The sequence below is a fragment of the Fusarium odoratissimum genome (assembly GCF_000260195.1).
Source record: "Fusarium odoratissimum NRRL 54006 unplaced genomic scaffold supercont1.14, whole genome shotgun sequence".
NCBI classification, from domain to species: domain Eukaryota; kingdom Fungi; phylum Ascomycota; class Sordariomycetes; order Hypocreales; family Nectriaceae; genus Fusarium; species Fusarium odoratissimum.
The window spans coordinates 417,428-438,470 of NW_022158700.1; the positions used below are offsets into that span (position 1 = coordinate 417,428).

General features: G+C 49.8%; 9 protein-coding genes across 10 annotated transcripts; 5 read left to right on the top strand and 4 right to left on the bottom strand.

Annotated features, from left to right (window-relative positions):
- The first annotated feature begins 998 nt into the window (after nt 1-998).
- On the top strand, nt 999-5,500 carry FOIG_08965 (DNA-directed RNA polymerase II subunit RPB2). The gene is made up of 3 exons (XM_031209139.1): nt 999-3,786; nt 3,833-5,061; nt 5,110-5,500. The coding sequence occupies exons 1-3, from the start codon at nt 1,366-1,368 to the stop codon at nt 5,270-5,272; spliced, it is 3,813 nt and encodes a 1,270-aa protein (XP_031061176.1). The 5' UTR covers nt 999-1,365; the 3' UTR covers nt 5,273-5,500.
- On the bottom strand, nt 5,309-6,032 carry FOIG_08966 (uncharacterized protein). Its single transcript, XM_031209140.1, has 2 exons — nt 5,767-6,032; nt 5,309-5,695 (listed from the first exon to the last, which is right to left on the bottom strand). The coding sequence occupies exons 1-2, from the start codon at nt 5,860-5,862 to the stop codon at nt 5,534-5,536; spliced, it is 258 nt and encodes an 85-aa protein (XP_031061177.1). The 5' UTR covers nt 5,863-6,032; the 3' UTR covers nt 5,309-5,533.
- A 112-nt stretch (nt 6,033-6,144) lies between these two features.
- Nucleotides 6,145-7,727, top strand: FOIG_08967 (V-type ATPase, G subunit). The gene is made up of 6 exons (XM_031209141.1): nt 6,145-6,331; nt 6,381-6,419; nt 6,478-6,511; nt 6,570-6,578; nt 6,637-6,737; nt 6,826-7,727. Exons 1-6 carry the CDS (start codon nt 6,329-6,331, stop codon nt 6,985-6,987), a joined length of 348 nt encoding a protein of 115 aa, XP_031061178.1. The 5' UTR covers nt 6,145-6,328; the 3' UTR covers nt 6,988-7,727.
- On the bottom strand, nt 6,731-9,184 carry FOIG_08968 (uncharacterized protein). Its single transcript, XM_031209142.1, has 3 exons — nt 8,990-9,184; nt 8,893-8,941; nt 6,731-8,834 (listed from the first exon to the last, which is right to left on the bottom strand). The coding sequence occupies exons 1-3, from the start codon at nt 9,014-9,016 to the stop codon at nt 7,156-7,158; spliced, it is 1,755 nt and encodes a 584-aa protein (XP_031061179.1). The 5' UTR covers nt 9,017-9,184; the 3' UTR covers nt 6,731-7,155.
- Nucleotides 9,185-9,491: 307 nt separating this feature from the next.
- Nucleotides 9,492-14,461, top strand: FOIG_08969 (uncharacterized protein). Its single transcript, XM_031209143.1, has 4 exons — nt 9,492-9,851; nt 9,905-11,291; nt 11,337-13,830; nt 13,879-14,461. The coding sequence occupies exons 2-4, from the start codon at nt 10,062-10,064 to the stop codon at nt 14,064-14,066; spliced, it is 3,912 nt and encodes a 1,303-aa protein (XP_031061180.1). The 5' UTR covers nt 9,492-9,851; nt 9,905-10,061; the 3' UTR covers nt 14,067-14,461.
- Nucleotides 14,462-14,722: 261 nt separating this feature from the next.
- Nucleotides 14,723-17,113, top strand: FOIG_08970 (translation factor GUF1, mitochondrial; the record flags this gene model as incomplete). Of its 2 annotated transcripts, XM_031209144.1 has the most annotated exons (4): nt 14,723-16,247; nt 16,298-16,480; nt 16,529-16,716; nt 16,784-17,113. In XM_031209144.1, the coding sequence occupies exons 1-4, from the start codon at nt 14,848-14,850 to the stop codon at nt 16,993-16,995; spliced, it is 1,983 nt and encodes a 660-aa protein (XP_031061181.1). In that variant the 5' UTR covers nt 14,723-14,847. The 2 variants fall into 2 exon arrangements, with proteins under 2 accessions (XP_031061181.1, XP_031061182.1); XM_031209145.1 differs by having other exon boundaries at nt 14,731-16,247; nt 16,529-16,811.
- On the bottom strand, nt 16,998-17,956 carry FOIG_08971 (uncharacterized protein). The gene is made up of 3 exons (XM_031209146.1): nt 17,891-17,956; nt 17,612-17,830; nt 16,998-17,563 (listed from the first exon to the last, which is right to left on the bottom strand). The coding sequence occupies exons 2-3, from the start codon at nt 17,697-17,699 to the stop codon at nt 17,154-17,156; spliced, it is 498 nt and encodes a 165-aa protein (XP_031061183.1). The 5' UTR covers nt 17,700-17,830; nt 17,891-17,956; the 3' UTR covers nt 16,998-17,153.
- Nucleotides 17,957-18,079: 123 nt separating this feature from the next.
- FOIG_08972 (uncharacterized protein) lies at nt 18,080-19,349 on the bottom strand. The gene has a single exon (XM_031209147.1). The coding sequence runs from the start codon at nt 19,198-19,200 to the stop codon at nt 18,163-18,165; it is 1,038 nt and encodes a 345-aa protein (XP_031061184.1). The 5' UTR covers nt 19,201-19,349; the 3' UTR covers nt 18,080-18,162.
- Nucleotides 19,350-20,077: 728 nt separating this feature from the next.
- FOIG_08973 (uncharacterized protein) lies at nt 20,078-20,710 on the top strand. The gene has a single exon (XM_031209148.1). It carries the CDS (start codon nt 20,126-20,128, stop codon nt 20,360-20,362), a length of 237 nt encoding a protein of 78 aa, XP_031061185.1. The 5' UTR covers nt 20,078-20,125; the 3' UTR covers nt 20,363-20,710.
- The last annotated feature ends 333 nt before the right edge of the window (nt 20,711-21,043 follow it).

The window sequence follows — 21,043 nt, forward strand, 5'->3', positions numbered from 1 at the left end:
CCGGCTGCACGATACAGGTGGTTAATAAGAACGATGCCGTTTACCGTAGACGCTGGAAATGAGGTGAGACTCCTTCTAGAATCCTCTGGTGGTTTAGCGCTAGGGGGGGCCGTTGGTGTGTAAGTGGGATTTGTTGCCCGCATGGGTGATGGTTGAGCTACTGTAGCGTTGCCGGATGGAACGTTGACGCGAATCGCCCGCCAAGAGGTGAAACAGATAGACTTTGAGATGGCGGATGCGCCGGATCGTCGGCACTTTTAAACACTTATTATGAAGCCGCGATGGCTTCAAGTTACGGTGCAGTCAAAGTATGTAAGGAGCCTATTATCTTAGCTCCGGGGTCAAGATTATTTTGGACTAATGTATAAATACTGAGTGTGGTACAAGAGCATATGCCGATATGGCTCTTGGATTCTACGTAGTAATCTATGTGAGTTTGCAGTGAGGTTCTGATTGACTCTGCTGGGTGTATCATAAGCTTAGTGCATTAGTTTATCTGTTTAGGATGAACTCTATGTGTTGTCGTAGTGCTAAGAGCGCACTCTTAACTTTATTTTCTGGACGTTGGACCTGGTTGATGGATTCGATATTCCTGTTGTACTTACTCCTTAGACGACTTACCCTGTATCGCGGAGATTAACCTCGCGATTACCAACATTCTGTTTAGTAGGTTACCGTATTCGAGCTGATGCTGAGGCCGATACTTGAACTAAATGACAGCGCAAGTTGTGCAAACTTCTCCTTTCTCTTCGTGCACAAGGTAATGGTAGCGTTGGTTCGAGAGAATATGAGCTGTTTTGGGCTGGGATCTGATTACCCTAGACCAGTGGATCGAAGATTGGAATTTTAGCACGGCGGAGATGGGTCAAAAGTTGACTGAAGCTCAGCCACAGACTGTGGGACACTAGGCGCCACACAATGTTCGCTCGGCCGGTCAATATTATTCATCAACGTGGCGTTCTTTCTTCTGCTCTAACCAAATCCAGAATAGCGCATTCTGGGCGCGTCTCGTCGCCTCAACCTCAGGCTCCTGAATGCTTAGTGAGGATTCATTGTAACAAATTCATCACCTCTCCACCACGACCCTTCACCTCGCGCATTCCTCAATATCGCTCTATCTCCTGGCTTGAGATTCCTGTCGACCTGTCCAACTCATCGGCAGATGCTCACGGGGTGCATCAGGCGCCAGGTCCAAAACTGACCGCCCTGACTTCGCTGTCGTAGCTCCTTTGTCCTTCTTTGAATAATTTCGACGCAACTGCCTAGCGGGCGCAATCCATCGACTTGAGCAGCAACACCTTGTCGCTAACCTTTTAATACCCCGAGAACTCGATCACTGTATTTATAGCGACAAATACCGACATCATGGACGACTACGAGAACGAATCCGACTACGATTATGGCTACGATGAGGGTATCACCCCCGAGGATTGCTGGACCGTAATCTCGTCCTTCTTCGAGACAAAGGGTCTTGCATCGCAACAGACCGACTCCTTTGACGAGTTCACCCAGACAATGGTGCAGGATCTCGTCAACGAGTACTCCACCATCACCCTCGATCAGCACAACCCTCCTGCGCCTCCTGGAGTCAACATCGCCTTGCGACGATATGAGATCAAGTTTGGGAGCGTCATGGTGTCACGTCCTTCTATGAGCGAGACTGATGGAACTGTGACCAACCTCCTACCTTACGAATGTCGTGACCGCAACCTCACCTATGCCGCGCCGACCTACCTCAAGATCACCAAGAAAGTCTCCGTCGCAGTCGACAAGGAGATTCCTTTGCACGAGATGGATGACGAGCAGCAGGCGGAGTACAAGCGAACCGGCGAAAACCCCACAAAGCTGGTATGGGAAGTCGAGGAGGATGCTGGAAGCATAAAAGCTGAGGATGAGCCTTCGGAGATGATCTTTATCGGAAAAATGCCCATCATGGTCAAGTCCAAGATTTGCCATCTGAGCAGCCATTCGGATGAGGACCTCTTCATGCTCAACGAGTGTCCTTATGATCAGGGCGGTTACTTCGTTATCAACGGTAGTGAGAAGGTCCTGATCGCCCAGGAACGTTCTGCCGCCAACATTGTTCAAGTTTTCAAGAAGGCCCAACCTAGTCCTTACACCTACACTGCTGAAATCCGCAGTGCTCTTGAGAAAGGTTCCCGTCTTATCTCCAGTCTTACGATGAAGCTCTATGGCAAGGGAGATTCTGCACGAGGTGGCTTTGGCCAAACTATCCAGGCTACCCTGCCTTTTGTCAAGGCAGATCTCCCTGTCGCCATCGTCTTCCGAGCACTTGGTGTTGTGTCTGATGAGGATATTCTGAACCACATTTGCTACGACCGCAACGATAGCCAGATGCTGGAAATGCTTCGCCCTTGTATTGAGGAGGCTTTCTGTGTCCAAGACCGAGAAGTTGCCCTTGACTTTATCGGAAAGCGTGGAAACAGAGACCAGGCTAGTCTCGGTCGTGAGAAGCGTGTTCGTGTTGCAAAGGATATTCTCCAAAAAGAGACTCTGCCTCATATCTCCCAATCAGAGGGTAGCGAAACCCGTAAGGCCTTTTTCTTGGGTTACATGGTGCACAAGCTGCTACAGTGCGCTCTTGGACGTCGTGAGCCCGATGATCGTGATCACTTTGGAAAGAAGCGACTTGATTTGGCGGGCCCTCTACTGGCGAAGCTCTTCCGTGGTATCATTCGAAGGATAAACACTGAGCTCTCTAACTACCTCAAGCGATGCGTTGAGAGCAACCGAAACTTCAACCTGACTGTCGCTATCAAGCCATCAACCCTTTCCAACGGTCTCAAGTACTCTTTGGCCACTGGTAACTGGGGTGACCAGAAGAAGGCGGCAAGCTCGACAGCCGGTGTCTCTCAGGTGTTGAACAGATATACCTTTGCTTCTACTCTTTCACATTTGCGTCGAACCAATACTCCCATCGGACGAGATGGTAAATTGGCCAAGCCTCGACAGCTTCACAACACTCACTGGGGTTTGGTGTGTCCTGCCGAAACACCCGAGGGTCAAGCTTGTGGTCTGGTCAAAAACTTGTCTCTGATGTGTTACGTCAGTGTCGGCTCTCCGGCCGATCCTCTGATTGAATTCATGATCAACAGAGGCATGGAAGTCGTTGAGGAGTACGAGCCGACAAGATACCCCCACGCTACAAAGATTTTCGTCAACGGTAGCTGGGTTGGTGTTCATGCCGACCCCAAGCATCTCGTGAATCAGGTCTTGGACACAAGACGAAAGTCTTACGTGCAGTTCGAAGTATCACTTGTTCGTGATATCCGAGACCGTGAATTCAAGATTTTCTCAGACGCTGGCCGTGTCATGAGACCCGTCTTTACAGTTCACCAGGAGGATGACTATGAGAACAACATCACCAAGGGACAACTAGTGTTGACAAAGGACCATGTCAATAGGCTAGCCCAAGAGCAGGCAGAGCCTCCTGCCAACCCAGCGGACAAGTTTGGATGGGATGGCTTGATCCGCGAAGGAGCTGTCGAATATCTCGATGCTGAGGAAGAAGAGACAGCCATGATTTGCATGACGCCAGAGGATCTCGAACTTTACCGTGAGCAAAAGAATGATGAAGCTACACTCACAGAAGAAGAGAAACGGGCCAAGCAAGAGGCAGAGAAGAGGGAACAAGAGGAGGACCGCAACAAGCGATTGAAGACAAAGGTGAACCCCACAACTCACATGTACACACATTGTGAGATTCACCCCAGTATGATTCTCGGTATCTGTGCCAGTATCATTCCTTTCCCCGATCACAACCAGGTATGTATGTCCTATGACCATGCATGGGCTCAACTAACAGCAATAGTCTCCTCGTAATACCTACCAATCTGCTATGGGTAAACAAGCCATGGGTTTCTTCTTGACAAATTACTCTCGCCGCATGGACACCATGGCCAATATTCTCTACTACCCTCAAAAGCCTCTCGCCACTACCCGATCTATGGAGTTCCTCAAGTTCCGTGAATTGCCAGCCGGTCAAAACGCCATTGTTGCAATTGCTTGCTACTCAGGTTACAACCAGGAAGATTCCGTCATTATGAACCAGAGTAGTATTGATCGAGGTCTGTTCCGAAGTCTGTTCTTCCGATCGTACTCAGATCAGGAGAAGAAGGTTGGTCTCAACTACACTGAGATCTTCGAGAAACCTTTCCAGCAGACAACGCTTCGAATGAAGCATGGAACATACGACAAGCTTGATGAAGATGGTATCGTGGCTCCTGGTGTCCGTGTGTCAGGTGAAGATATCATTATCGGCAAGACTGCACCCATCGACCAAGAAAACCAGGACCTTGGCACAAGAACTCAATCGCACCAACGTCGTGATATCTCGACACCACTGCGAAGTACTGAGAACGGTATCGTTGATCAAGTCATTCTGACAGTCAACGCCGATAACGTCAAGTACGTCAAGGTCCGAGTACGAACAACCAAGATTCCTCAAATTGGTGACAAGTTTGCTTCTCGTCACGGTCAAAAGGGTACAATCGGTGTTACATATCGACAGGAGGATATGCCTTTCAGCCGAGAAGGTCTTACTCCCGATATCATCATCAACCCTCACGCCATTCCATCGCGAATGACAATTGCCCATTTGATTGAGTGTCTTCTTAGCAAGGTTTCAACGCTGGAAGGTATGGAGGGTGACGCCACACCGTTCACTGATGTCACAGTCGATTCAGTCTCAGAACTTCTGAGGAAGCACGGTTACCAATCTCGAGGTTTCGAGGTCATGTACAACGGTCACACTGGACGAAAGCTCCGTGCCCAGGTGTTCTTCGGACCTACCTACTACCAGCGTCTTCGTCACATGGTGGACGACAAGATTCACGCTCGTGCTCGTGGTCCAGTTCAGATCATGACCCGACAACCTGTCGAGGGTCGTGCTCGTGATGGTGGTCTCCGATTCGGAGAAATGGAACGTGATTGTATGATCGCTCACGGTGCCGCTGCTTTCCTGAAGGAGCGTCTGTTTGAGGTGTCGGATGCTTTCCGTGTCCACGTCTGCGAGATTTGTGGACTCATGACACCAATTGCGTAAGTTGCCCCTACAAATACTCATGAATAAGAGCTAACATGTCTCAGAAACCTTTCCAAACAGTCATTCGAATGCCGACCTTGCAAGAACAAGACCAAGATCGCGCAAATCCATATTCCCTACGCCGCCAAGCTGCTCTTCCAGGAGCTGCAGGCCATGAACATCGCCGCAAGAATGTTTACCAACAGATCTGGAGTTTCAAACCGATAATTTAGATTGATTACGAAAAAAAGATTGACGATGCTTAAAATATTGGAGGGAGGGAAAGCGCTGCAAGACAGGAGCAGCTTGCCTGTGCTTTGTAATGTTTGGGGAGGTTCATCATGTATAAAATAGCCAGTTCGTTAGGAAATATAGCAAAAACAACGAAATGCATTGATGCAACAAAAATCTTTAATGGCGCCGTAGTCGCTAGAGAGGAGTATGCTGATAGTACAATTTTTCTTGTAACCTTTCCCGCCGTTCTTGGTGTTATCGATTCGGAAGACCCTTCTCCGCCGCTGCTATCGAGTCGTGCACTGTCTGCTCACGCTTGTATTCTGCTTCGAGTTGCTTCTGCAAGTCAAAGTCCAATTGTCTTTCTCGCTTGATTCGTTGTTGTTCCATATCTCGAACGACGCCTTCGTGCATGGCCTACGATCATTGTTAGCTCTAAGATTTCTGGGGGATGGATTGGAGGATCAATTGAGCAGTGGGAAACGTACGGCTTGCTCGAACTTTTGCTGGAAGTGTACGCCGACAACTGTGCAGACTGTGAGGAGCGATGTACCCAGCAGGGTGAGCTTTGAAGCTCGAGACATGGTGGCCTCAAGGTCTTCTTCGGGGCCGGAAACGGTGGGTTTATAGATCGATGGAGAGATTAATTGGTTTGCGACAGGCAATGATTAGGCCAATTGACCCGACTAAACACAATTCGAGTACAGTATATTCTGGGAAAGATTATGATCAAATCGCAAAAGAAGGGACTTTGTCAGCCCATGACGTTTCAAGCGCACAGCGTCTCCGGCGGTTCCCACACGCGCTAAGCGCTGTAGCTCTCCCCCTTCCGCCCCAAACAAGTAACGTACCTTACCTAGCGGTACCTGCGAATCAGCTGCCTGAGCTCAGCACCCGACGTAATCCTCTACCAAGTGCTTGTATGCAACCATTCGCAACTTGAACTCCCATCAACAACGACGCCATCACGAACACTCCTCGAACCTGATAACACGATAATTTCTACGACCGAATCGATCGCTTTATTGTCACGTTTGATACTACGACATCATGGTTAGATGCTTCGCGAATAGGATGGAGGATGATGGCTAATGATTCGCAGTCTGCCCAGAACTCAGCTGGTATTCAACAGCTGCTCAACGTACGCTGCATCGGGCGCTTTAATTCTCGTAGCAAGGAAAACTAATCTGTGATGCCAGGCTGAGCAAGATGCTTCCAAGATTGTCCAGAAAGGTGCGCTCCAACCTCATCTCCCCGCCTTGTTTATAGGTTAACTAACAACGATTCACAGCCCGAGAATGTAAGCGCCATTTCCTCACAAACCGATGAATCATCCATCTGACAGCACCGAACGATAGACCGTACCAAGCGCGTCAGGGAAGCTCGCGATGAAGCCAAGCAAGAGATAGCCGACTACAAAGCCAAGAAGGAAGAAGAATATAAGAAATTCGAGGCCGAGGTACGATACTTCCATCTAAACGGCATACCGTCTATCTGAACGAGACACCGTCCGCCCCAACGATGGAAGAATACTGATGGTCGTATAGCACAGCAAGGGCAACGAGCAAGCCGAGGCCGAGGCCAACCAGGAAGCCGAGAAGCAAATCAAGAGCATCCAGGAGGCTGGCAAGAAGGGACAAGCTCAGGTCATCAAGAACCTCCTCAGCGCCGTCTTCGACGTCAACCCCGTTCCCCCCACCAAGTCCTGAACGACGGAGCACCCACCAATGTTTATAATTATGAGCGTTTCAGCTTGACACACGAGAGGAGATGCAAATAGACGAGGAGGATTTGTGTTACAAAGACCAAATTGCGTGGTCCGCCCTGCAGCGTTTTCCCTTCTAAAGGAAATGCACATTTTGAATTATTAAGTTATTTTACTGGACAAACTCGACTAGAGTGCTCAACATGTCCCTCAGATCCTGGTTCTCCTCCGTGGTGTCTAGACCGTCCAGCTGTTCCTTTAGTGTACGACCGATTACAGATATCTTTTCATCGCGCTCGGCGAGGATTTGTCTGATCTTGCGTGCTGCTCCTGTGTCTTCTGCCACTAACCAAGCGAGAACTGTATCAATGGTCTGGAGTGTGAAGAGACCGGCGTCGATTCTCCGGGATAGCCATTCTAGCTCTGCTGCTTCCCGATCATCTTCTGAAGTAGTGGCTTTTTCAGCGTCGTTTTGCTGCTCTGCCAATGAGACACGAGCGACGTAGTCTCGTCGGAATTTGATGAGTTTAGAAATCTTCTCGTAGTCCTTTTCCACAAACTTGGCTAGTGTTCGTATCCTCTCCGCGGAATTAGCTGGTAGAAGACGCAGCATTGAAGCGAAGATCTCAACAAGATGTTCTGCCAATCGATGATCTTGAGTCTTCATGAAGAGTGTGAAGAGACCCTTGAGACCGCCAGCCTCAACAATCTTTTGACAGACATCCACACCAGCATTACCACCAGCAGCGTGGTTGAGAAGACGAAGAGCCGGTGGTTTGCTCTTCTTCCCCTCCTTCAGCATAATAAGACAGAGTTCTACACCCTCTGCGTCGATGAATTTTGCCTTTCCAGCAGCTTCATCTGCTAGGCATGTGAGGGATGCGAATACGTTCTCCATGTACTCTTCTTCATCGCCGCCCTTGTCGGGATCGCGTCGTCGGTAGGGGGCGATGAGCTGGAGAAGCAAGTCGACCGCATCGAGGTTTATGAGTTTTGTGCGGTTGGCGACGGCCATTTGGGCGAGAATGGCCAAGATTTCTGCAGCGTATTGCTTGTTCTGGGAGACGGTATCTTCCTTTCGTTGGATGCGCTGGAGGAGCCATTGCAGTAGTTTCTCATCCTCTCCTACGCGCTCAGCGACTGATTGTCGGGAGCACAAGTTCTCAATGAGTCCTAGAGCATGGTAGATACCGTTACGATCTGACTCATCGTCTTCGTTCAGACGGGAGAAGTTGGAAACCAGTAAACTGAGGAGATCTGCCTCCATCATGGCATCTACCAGCACGTTCCACTGCTCATCCTCCGCCGCGACATCTTCGTCCGTCAACTCGCCCATAATCTCGATCGCATCGATGGCAATATCGGTGTTCTCGTGCGCCAGCAGACCGATAACACTGGCTACGCATTCTAGCCTGACGAACTCTGGGTACAATTCAGGATGTTCAGAGAGCAGCGACAGCCCCTTGATGTCGGCATCTAGATCAGCCTCACTGCCAATGAACTTCTGTGGTTGGTTTTCGAACTTGGCGCGAAGCTCGGCATTCTTGTTGATGTGCCTCTCCAAGTTCGTCAGCGTTTTTCGCAACCATGCTGCATCGATCTTTTCAGGCGCTCGGCCAGCGTCGGCTTCCTCTACATAATCAAGGATCTCTGATTCTTGTTTTGTAATGCCACCGCCGAAGAAGCGACCTTCGTCATCGTCAGGAGGTAGTTCGGGACCGAAATCTTCGTCATCGGCGGGGGGAGGCGCTGGGCCAGCTTCCATGTCTTCGTCTTCGTCTGGCGCATCGTTGACTTGGGCATGGCGATTCGAGCCGTTGGCGTTTATCTTTGCTGATTTGTAGATTTCATCTGGAGATTATAAGTTGAAGTTCGCGACAAGGAAGTGGTATAATTAGTCGAGACTTACTTGGATCTCGAATGGGATCAAGCTTGCGCTTCCCCGAAATGCCTGAGCTCTAGGATTTGTTAGACGCTATTGAACTTGGAGATTGAAGTAAACAAACCTTGAAAATATCATCAACGCTCGCCATGGCAAAAATAGATGGGAATGCGTGAGCGAAAGAAACAGTAGACTTCGTTTTCGGTATCTGTAGGTGACCAAATTATCCGTTCGCGATCGGCGATACCTTTCAGCGACGCGCTCAAGCTGATGATGTCTGATGTCGGTTACAATTATTACATAAGGCAACGAAACGCGCTAAAACTGAAGCACGACAGCGTCGTCCAGGGGGTCCAGGGAGATTCCGCACAGTGCTCCCGCTAAAGGCAAGGGAAGGGTCAGACACGCAGCACACTCAGGATCAGCCGATACTATGGAATACTTGGCCGAAGGGCTGGGGTAGGGAGATGCACAGGTCAACTGCCGGTCACTCGGCACAATGCGCTATCTTGTCACAGATTAGAGACAGAGAGGAACGCATCCCTAGGGTACCGATACCTCCAAACCACCAACCAAAACCCCGAGATGCAGGTACGGCTCGTCCCCTGACATGGATGGGCTGGGTTATCTGTTCCCTGAGCTGGGCTGACTGGTCGGTCTGCCTTCTGGCACGAACTTGAGTTGTTTAATGTTTGACTTTGATCTTTTTTACTTTTACAACATCCCCTTTTGTTTCGACAGCGAGTGTTGCATTGCATTGCGAATACGAACGATAGAGAGAGAAGCCATATCGAAATGAGAATGCGAATCTGCGACGATATTCAACTTGGATCTACAACTTTTACGACAAGCAAACTTGTACTATTCTGTTCTGTTCTGTTCTGTACCTGAACTAAGTTAATTGCGCCGGAAGCGGACCCCATCTCCACGACGGACCAGACACCTCTCACTGAAGCACGAGTCTGTCACTGCTGCTGCCAATCGAGGTTAGGTGGAAAAGGTCCGGGCTTCCACTAACCTCCACTAACCTAAGCCTTAGCAGTCCAAGGTCCCCTAAAATCGCCTACAACTGGAGTACAAGGGAAAGGGGGGAAATTGTTGGCTTTTTGGTGAGGATCTAGTAGTATCGCTGGACTGGATCGGATTGGATTCGTCTTGGCTTGGCCTTTTTAGAAGATCGATTCATTTCAAAGAGGATGCACGACAGTCAGGTCTCGTCTTCTCCTCAATTTCTCAATCACAATCACAATCACCACCACCACCAACGCCCGAGCGCGTCTCCCTCTGCTGCTACGGCCTCCGCAACCGCTACAGTTCCGCCGCCTTGGGCTTTACCTGCCTATGCGTCCTCCGCTTCCGTATCGACCGACTCTAGACCAGCGACTGGTAGATCACATTATTATCCTCATCGCGACCCGTCGAGATCTGCGCTTTCGCCCTCGGCCTCCCCCTCGCTAAACGCCCATCCTCATCACAAGCCCCCAGGTCCCCGTCTGCCACGAACTTCCTCACTTCTCCCTCCGCCCCATATAGAACCTTCGCCGAGAGCTGTAACTTTCCAGAGATCGGATCGCTTATCGCCCACTCCCACGCCTGGCAGCAACGGAAACGGGAACGGGAACGGAATCCCCCACAACGCCGCCGAGAGCTCATGGTTATTGAATCGTCTTTCCTCTTCGACAGTGTCCACGAATTTCAGTCGAGTTTCGGCGCTACCCCCCCGCGCCAACCATAACAATTCGCGACTCGGTAAAAGCCCCAGTATCGATGCGACCACTTTCATTGACAACTCTCCACCGCCTTCCAAACCATCCCCTCGGAAACTCCAGAAGAATCACCGACCAAGTACATCAGTCTCCAACCCCGACACCTTTGTTTTTAGGCCCTCAGAGGAACGAAGCCAGTTACCGCAATCCCTGCCGCTAATCGTAACATTATCGCCCTTGGAGGCGCCCGCTGCGCTAAGCGATATACTCAACGTTAAATCTGAAGGGGCTGGCCCTGGCTCTGGTTCGAGTGAGCCTGGGCGATCAACAGGCGCCCGCCAGGAGGGACAGTCCCTGAAGCAATCCGACAATTCAGACTCTCCAGCGCGATCCGTTACTTCAACGCCGGGCAGTGCACGTTCAATGGCTGCATATCGACCTAATATGCAGTACGATCAGGACCAAGAGGCTTACCCGCCTCAAAGGGGGCATTCCAGGAGTCGATCTGGTAAGGGAAGCAATGATAGGGGGCGCGCCAAACCGCCATCTCAGAAGGCCATGTTACATCGTGCCTTGCAGAAGGCGAATACAGCGGTTCAGTTGGATAATGCACAGAATTTTAAGGGCGCACGAGAAGCTTATGCGGAGGCTTGCGACCTCCTGCAGCAAGTACTACAGAAGACAACTGCCGATGAGGATAAACGTAAGCTGGAAGCAATTGTAAGAACTTGCCTAATTATCGACATCTGATACTAACTTGCATAGCGACGAACTTATACAAGTCGAATTGATGAGCTAGATCAAATGGCACCCTGGCAAGAAGAAGAGACCAAGGCGTTGCCCGCCCGCCCTGAGAGTTTAGCACAGCATTCCGAGTCAGAGTCTGTATTACGATTGGATGATGATGATGATGAACCTAATGATACCGCTGTCTTTGACACCGCTACAGCTGCGAGAATAGATAGTCGCAGCCCTCAACCTCGAATTGTCAATTCACCGCCACGAGATGATAACCAAGGCTATAAGAGACGAAGTGCTCAGAACAAGCCAAAACCTATCGTTACAAGTCTTACACCCGAGCCTGGACTTCTTCAGTCATCCTTTTCACGATCACCAGTTCGACTTCGCACTCCTGAACATTTCCTCCCACAACGACCCGCGGACCCATACATGCCAGCTCCGCTCTCCCCCAGACGCCCACTATCTCCAGCAAAAGAAGTCAATGACATGGACGAGCCCGTGCGAACCGATTTCTCCATGAGCCATGACCAGCAGAATGACCATGCGCAAGAGCATAACGTGCCGCAAACGCATTTCCGGGAAGACAGCATGAACTCCTGGTTGGATCCCATTGACGAATCGGGAGGCTCGACTGCATCATCTGTTCATTCGCGCACTTCATCGCTTGGCTTCAGAAGGAAGCACATTCGGGGCGTTAGTGGAGAAACCGAGGCTGAATTCGATACGGCATTGGACGCAGCTATTGAGGCCGCCTATGATGATGGGTATGAGCCAATGAGTCCAATGGACCACAGACGAATGGTGTCAATGGACGCTGGCGAGGAAGCAGTAGCCAACGCTATGCGCAAGGTTGAACTTGCTCGCCAAAAAGTCAGAGAGACTGAGCAGGAGGTATATGAGATGGAGAGGGATAACCGATCTCAACAGCAATACCAGTCTTATGAGTATCAAGGCACACCTAACGACTTTTATAACGATAACTCATCCGACGAGGAGGAGAGGATTTTGGATGAGATTGCTCGAGATTACGGTCTCGAATCATATAGACATCGCCCACCACCACCTCGAGAGTCTGACTCTAGTGGTGTAACTTCACGTACCTGGCATAGCTCACAAGGGTCAAATCCCCCAACGGGAGCTACTTCACTCTCTACTGTTACAGAACTGCCACCGCCTATAATGCATCTTACACAGGGCCCAGCTGCGCCTCCACCAACACAGTCTTTACCTGAACTACCCCAACGACCTGGATCATCCGCTCAAAGTGTACGAAATAGACGACTATCAGGACAGAACCCGAAACAGCTGAAAATTGAAACCTCCAAGCTCGCTCTTCCTATGCAGAATTATGCCGACGCCAACCAGGCCAAGTCTGCTCCTCTGAGCAGTCAAAATATGGATACTCAAGTCGAAACAGATACAAAGGCTGCGAGTGCGAACCATAGACAACCCTCCCCTCCACTATTCGAAGCCAGTCCGACAGATATGACAGGATCTCGACCTACACCATCGCCTTTTGGACAGCTGGGCTCAGAGAAGGGCGACGACGATATCACCGGCTCTCCCAATACACGAAAACTGAGGAAGAACTTTTCGTCGTCAAGTCTTCGAAGTATGAAGAGCCGCAATATGTCGTTGACACATCTGGAAGAAGGTTCGGATTTGTCTCCTGGAACCCCAGGAAGCAATCCCTTTGGATCTCTCAATGCTCCATCAGTCCCAGCTCTGCCTACACCTCTTGCCACGAGCTTCCGCGAGCGATCGGAAACAAACGCGGCTGGACTATCATTGTTCGATGATCACTTCTATTCCCCGACAAGCCCTGGTTCGCCTAATTCGCTCATCTCCGATCCTCCAGCTCCCCTTGAGCCTTGTCCTACCGATTTCATGCTTCGACCTTTCTGGCTGATGCGATGTCTTTACCAGACATTGGCTCACCCACGGGGCGGGTACATCAGCAGCAAGCTCTTTGTTTCTAGAGATGTTTGGAGGGTGAAGGGAGTGAAGCTCAAGAACATCGAAGACAAGGTGGCCAACTGCGATTTCCTCACAGCTGCTTTACTCAAGATCGCGAGAGTGGATACCTATGATGCCGATGCAGTCTTGGAAGAGATGCAATCCCTGGAGGGCATTCTCGAACAAGTCCAAACAGCATTGAGTCGCAAACTTGGCAATGAAGTCGGCGTTCATGGATCTGGAGCACTGTTCAAGGACGCATCCACCGGCGATGGAGATGCGGCTGCGGGTGTGCCGCGATCAGCGAGTGTTTCTGGGAAATCCTCCTTCTCATGGCGACGTCTGCGATCGAAGAACTCCGCAGTCGGACTCGGTGGCTCTTACATGAGCCGTGTCAACACGGAAACGTCTAAAGATATACCCAGCATTGCCAGTCTACCAATGACACCAACACCAACAAATCGTCCTCCCAAGCGAGATCTGGCTCAGGTCCAATTCACAGGTCCGAACGCAATGTACATGAGCTCATTGGCACGCTTGTTTGATGCAGCTCAAGCTATTGGTAAGTTCACCACCCCCAGAGTATACTTCACGTTCTAACCAGAAGTAGATCAAATAGCAAGACAAGTCGAGGATCCTGGATTGCGACACGCCGACAAGACTCAAGTTGGTCTTGAGCTATGTACTCGACATGCAGCGGAGTTCTTTGGGTTCTACGTGTGTCGATTCGTACTATCGGATCTGGGATTGTTGCTGGATAAGTATCTCAAGCGTGGTAGTGAATGGGTTCTCACATGATTGGGACGAGACGTAGGCTGAACTCTGTACGATGCAGATGGGATGACCTTGCAGCCAAAGAGATGGATGAACATGCAATGCAGAAGGATGAACCTTGGAACGATGGAGACGGAACGAACTTGAACCTTTGGAATGGGAATGAAATGGGATGGAATGGAATGAATGGGTCGTTATAATGCATGGGCAAGGCGTGATGCATTCGGTTTTCCTCTTGGCCAAGTACTTAGATGTATCCCGCGTAACGGGAAAAAGGCTCGATACCCAAGCGATCTATATGTTTCACTGTTGAAGTTTAGTTTTACGAATGGGACTGGATGAATAGCATTGTGATAGGTTCCCTTGGAAGTGTGTATTGAAGGGGACAGCCATACAATTGATGATGTGTATAGTTGGTGTTTTGTGTGCACTGCACTGCACTATCGCTTGTGTTTGAGTAGGCAGTTTGTTTCATGGTTAAGGAGACTTAATATCACTTTCAAGTCCATGAATCCTCTGCTAAATATTCTCGAAGTAACAATTATGAGTGAGTATTCAATTCCATTCTCTCCCTCAAGCCCAGCATCTTAAGATGCTGTCCGGTAATATCACGGAAATGGAATGCGGGACGACGACAGGGGTACGTACCTCCACCACGCCAGAAGGATTTCGTGCATCATGGGGAAATCTTCAATCTCGAATTGCGCCTCAACCACCCGCCCACTCACCTCCTCCTCAGCCATTGAATTGGCCTGAACCACCGCCTACCTCAAACCTTGGCCAAATGCGCCCTAGAAAAGTCTAGATGAGCCTGGCTTGGAGCGCTGGCCGTGCCTGGAGTCGGCAATGCCTCTCACAAGCTCGATCACGGCCCAGCTTCACTCCTTCGCACATCCTCACACCGAGGATATACACAAATCTCCGTAGATACGCTACGAAGCCTACGCCCGCTGAACTCGAAGCCCGAATCGCCGCCATCCCCATCGAACGATACCGCAACTTCTGTATCGTAGCGCACATCGACCATGGGAAGAGTACGCTGAGCGATCGGTTGTTGGAGTACACTGGTACGATATCTGCTAGCGATGCGAATAAGCAGATTCTGGATAAGCTCGATGTTGAGCGGGAGCGAGGTATTACCGTCAAGGCGCAGACGTGTACTATGATTCACAAGCACAATGGGCAAGATTACCTGCTTCATTTGGTTGATACACCAGGTCATGTGGACTTTAGAGCTGAAGTTACGAGGTCGTATGCTAGTTGTGGCGGAGCTTTACTTCTCGTCGATGCATCGCAGGGTATTCAGGCACAGACTGTGTCGAACTTCCATCTTGCGTTTGCGCAGGATCTGGCTCTTGTTCCGGTGGTCAACAAGATCGACATGCCAGCTGCAGATGTACCGCGGGTACTACAGCAGATGAAGGACAGTTTTGAACTCGATCCCAAAGACGCTATTATGCTGAGTGCGAAAACGGGAAAGGGCGTACCGGATGTTTTGCCCGCTGTTATAGAGAGGATTCCTCATCCTGTTGGTGATGAGAAGAAGCCGCTGAAGATGATGCTGGTGGATTCATGGTACGATAACTTCCGTGGTGTTGTGCTGCTGGTGAGGTTATTCGATGGCACGATCAAGGCGGGCGATAATGTTGTCTCTTTGGGGACGGGGATGAAGTACACTGTTGGACAAGTTGGCATTCAATACCCGCATGCCATACCCCAAGCGACTCTCAGCGCAGGACAAGTTGGCTACGTATACTTCAACCCCGGCATGAAGAAGATCCAAGACGCCAAATTGGGGGATACATTCACATTCGTCGGCTCCGAAGAAAAAGTCGAGCCCTACCCCGGCTTCGAGGAGCCCAAGCCCATGGTCTTCGTGGCAGCGTTCCCCACTGATCAGAGCGACTATAGTCGTTTGGCAGATAGCATCGGTCAACTCGTCCTCAACGACCGAAGTGTTACGCTGCAGAAGGACCACTCTGAAGCGCTCGGTGCGGGCTGGCGATTAGGTTTCCTGGGAAGTTTGCACTGTTCTGTATTCCAGGATCGGTTGAGGCAGGAGCATGGAAAGAGTGTTATTCTGACGGAACCGACTGTGCCGTCGAAGATTATCTGGCCTGATGGGTCGGAGGAGATTGTATCGAATCCGGCGCTGTTTCCGGAGACGAGTAATCCCAAGGTGAAGCAGTCACAACTATTCGAGCCGTAAGTCTGTCGAACTTGTTGTATCGAGCGTTACTGATTGCGTCTGCTAGATATGTCACTGCTACAATCACCATGCCAGAGGAATATCTCGGTCGTGTGATTGAGCTTTGCGAAGCCAACCGCGGAGAGCAGAAGAGTCTAGAGTTCTTCCACACAACGCAGGTTATTCTACAGTATGAGATTCCAACGGCTCAATTAGTCGATGATCTGTTTGGAAAGCTCAAGAGCGTAACGTATGTTTGTTTCTCAGGTCCTTCGAGGCTGTGCTGACGTGTTTGTAGCAAGGGATACGCGACGCTGGATTATGAAGATGCAGGCTGGCGAGAGAGTAACCTTGTCAAGCTGCAGCTGTTGGTGAACAGACAGCCCGTTGATGCGATCTGCAAGGTCGTTCATTCATCGCAGGTTGATAGGCTCGGAAGACAGTGGGTTACTAAGTTCAAGGAGCATGTTGATCGTCAACATTTCGGTACGTCGCCCCTCTTCCTAAGCTCACCCTTCAAACCCCGTTTCCCATGTGTTAACACTCATCTCAGAGGTCGTCATTCAAGCCACAGCAGGTAATCGCATCGTAGCGCGAGAGACCATCAAGCCCTTCCGCAAGGACGTCCTTGCTAAGTTGCATGCTGCGGATGTATCGAGAAGAAGAAAGCTACTGGAGAAACAAAAGGAGGGTAGGAAGAGGTTGCGCGCTGTGGGTAATGTCATTATCGATCAGTCGGCCTTCCAGAGCTTCATGTCGAGATGAGTGTTGGATATAGTGTACCATAGTGTAATATAATGACTGGATGATAGATAAAAGATGAACAGTTTTGTGACTTTAGTCAATGTATACGATCCACGTGAAGGTCCGTCTAGCCCTCAACACCAGTACTACCAAGAGGACAATCCCATCTACTCCTTCACCTAAGCATCATACCCCGGATCCTCCTCCGGCAAATCAAGCCCCAGCTCAACCGGCTCTGTAAGCGACAATCCCATCCCTCCCGCCAAGGTCCCCTCGTGCTGTTTAATCCCCTGCCCATCAAAGTCAAAAACACGATAATCACTGTTAAAGAACCAATATCCTGCAACACCCAATCTCAAGAACCCAGCGTGCGAGACCACGAAGATGAGTTTCTCAGGTCTTTTCTTCAAATCCTCTAGTGCGCGCTGGCCTCTGGCGAGGATGGACTTCTTGGTGTACCAGTATCGCTCTGCAGATGGAGATGTCTTGTCTGGCCAGAGAGGATCGACGCTGGAGAAGTTTACTTTTGGGAAGGATGGTGAGACGGAGGAGATGGGACTTCCTGTGTCACAAGGCTTTGAGGAGTTTTCTAAAGAATGTAAGTGAAGTTGTGATGGGAAGGTGAATGGGATGGTACCTTGCCAATCTGCGTTGCCCTCAATCTTAACACCCCGCTCAACAAGCCAACCCAGCGAAAGCATAGCAGTCTGCATCGTACGCCGCATAGGACTAACAACAATAGCTACATCATCTATATTATCAACCTTATCAGAGAATGTAGAGATCAAGTTCTCTCTCAGATGAGCGCATTGCTCCTCGCCCTTTTCGGTGAGCGGAGGATCAGGCAGTGACCATTCTTGTACACATTGTCAGTGATATAAATTAAGGAGATTGTGAAGGGAGACTTATGAGCTACATTGTGAAGAGCCTGAGCGTGGCGGATGAGCACGATAGTAGGAGCCATTGTAAGTGATGATGTTGAGGTGAAGAGCGGTGATGGGGTCCGCTTTCGGAGAGGGTTATTGGTCATGACGGGTTGAAGCTCATTTGACTTCGAACGTGCTTATACTTCAACAACAGCTCAGCATATCATAGTTAGTAGAGTATAAGTAGATAATGATTAGAGATTTATTATTATAATTACTCGTCTTCTATATCCAATTACAAATGTCTATCGCTTCATATGCATTAGATTGCCAAAAGAGCTGCGACGCCGATTATCATCCCCATTAGAGATGCACCCTTTGACGTGGCTGCGTTATCAGTCGATGATGGCGCAGCGGCGCCTGATGATGCTTCGCCGGCTGTAGCTCGACCTTCAGCTGAGCTTGCGTCTGTAGTAGAGCTTGAATCCGCTGTGGTAGACGCAGCAGCAGTGGTAGTGTCCTTTGTTGTTGAGTCCTTTGAAGCATCCTTTGTTGTTGAAGCAGCTTCAGTAGTTGACTCAGTCTCCGCATCCTTTGTACTTGTCTCCTTCGCCGTACTCTTCGCCTTTGTACTCGTCTTTGTCGCAGCCGTCGTCGTAGTTGCATCCTCCCCAATCCTCTCCTTCACCCACTCAGCAACATCATCAGTAAAAACATCAAAGTAATTAAGATGTGTCTCGACCTCATCACCCTGCGCACAAATCGGATCCGTCTCAACACAGTAATTCCTAAAAACATCCCCATAACTCGCCAGATTCTGCAACATGCCCGCCGGTCTAGGAAACAAGCCATTCTTTCCCGCGCCAGAGAGAACATTGAACGGCTGATCCTTGGTATGTCGTGTATCGCCAAACACCATCGCAGCAACGATCTTGCTACCAGGTAGTGTCTTGGGATTCAGGCCCTGTAGATCAGGTTCCACGCAGTTCTGGAAGAATACACCGCCTCCGCCGCCGAGGATATCGCCGACGACTTGGCCGCCCTGTGAGTAGCCGCTCACGACGAGTTTAGAGTCTGGACATTTCTTGTTGTACGCTGTGATCTGCTTGATACCATTCTTCACACCCTCTGTGACGGAATCGCAGAATGGATCTTCTAGAGCATTCTGGAACTGGATATCCTCATAGTCGCAGCTCTTCAAACCACTGCAGATAGCACCGGCGAGTTTTCCCTGTCGTCCTGGGTAGGGTTCATTGTTTCCCTTGGCGAGAAAGATGTGCACGTCTTTACAGTCGTCGCGTATGCCAATGGCATTGACTGTAGCAGTAGCGAGTAGAAGAAGTGTAGTAGAGCTGTGCATTTTTGATGATGACGTTGAAAGAAAGAATGTAAACAAAGAAAATGTAAAATGTTACAATAAAAAAGAAGAATACACGAGACGAGACAAGGAACGACGTTGCCGGTCACAGAACCTGTTTCATCAGATGAACAAGGATCCCCTGAACGCGCACCGGGTTTTAAGCTATCTCGCCCACGGCAAGAAAAATATGGGACGATCGACTTGGGCAAATTTGCGCTGCGATAACGGCTAATCAGACTAATCACCACACGTCAAAAAGATGGGACTCGTTCGTATACACGAGTTTAGTTAATTGTTTTATCCACTTGAGATGTAATCCAAAGCCAATTCAGCTGGAATGACCTGATTCGACCTTGCAGAAAATGTCTCTTAAGCGAGCGTTGACTGACTCAGTTAAACGAGAAGCGAGGACTAGCGGAAATCTCTTCTCTTAAAGACCAGTCCAACTTCTCACTAGATGATCCAGATATCGTTTAGCGACCAGGGTCTGCCAAGGGATGTCTTAGATCATTGCTGTCATGTCTACTCCCGAATGGAGATGGACTCACCGTGGCCTCGGGTGTCAGAAGACACAAGACACTTGGCATTGTCTAGCCAAAGAGCCTGCTGAGTTTATACGGAATTGTCAATGATTCTTGTCTTCAGGGTCAAGTGTCAAGCTCTACCACTTACACTAATCTGGGCAGAATATCTCGCAATCTGTGATCACGCGTTGTGGCTCGGGTAAGTGGTCACATCTCTAGCTAGCTGTACGAGTAAACCATAAGCCGACGTTGGCTTTACTGTATGAGGCGTGCCTTGAAATCCTGTATAATGAGGCCTCAACATCTCTAAGATACCATCCTGGGTCTGGTTCTTGAGCATCTCATCGCTGCCATCTCAATCGCCGAGACTCTCATCGAGTCCCCTCTTCTCTGCTTCATGAATGCCTACCCTTGCCTTCATTTTGTCACCATGCCTACAAAGCTGTTCAATTATCCTTCCAGGTTCCTCAGAATTTCTGCGAAACCGCCAGTGGTTGCTTCGTAGCCGCATCATGACTGCTCTCGACGTCAATGTGGGTTCGCGGTCTTCGTTCTTCAGCGTATGGACCTCGATCTCTAATACAGACGTTCTTACTCAAAGATTTAAGGCTGCTCAATTGGTAGAGACGGGCTACTAAGTTGACTTGCTTAGAGTCGGCATCTTCGTGGTCCCCGACTCATCGGTAGAACCTGGTCTCTTGAGGGATGCGAAGGGGCAAGTTAGCCAGCACAATGAATGAGCCATGGTATAAGGTTGCGAGGGGATTTTAAGACTTAGGTGAACTTGGCGATGGTAATCAGTGTTGAATGAGGTAGCCTCAATGTTTCTGAGTATACGCGGTATTCTTTGACCTTAGCGAGTGTATTGCGCCAATGACCTGACCAGAAAGCTTACCCCTGGTCAAAGAGGTATGTTCAAGGCTATCAAGTTACTGGTAGTCAAGCTCATAACCGAATTTAGCTTCATATCAAGCTGTACAGGCGGCACCTGGGATGTAGGCATGGTGGGTGATGCAAGGGAAGAGGCATTGGTAGTGATGGTGATATGAGAGAGACTGTGGGGCCTTTTGAGATGGGTAAGAAAAGCGATGCTGAGCAGGCCAATCTGAATTTGTATCTCTCGAGTGCTTAATCTACAGTTTGATCCGGTGGTACTGCATGAGGGCGATGCAGGTGCAGACCACAAATGAGACCAAAGAAGCTGGCTTGATAGAAAGGCGGTTACCCAGACCCCAAACGAATACGGAGAGACAAATGAGCCCCTTAAATATACCCAAAATCGTGCTCGGAAAGCGGTGATGCGCCCGTCCATTGGGGGT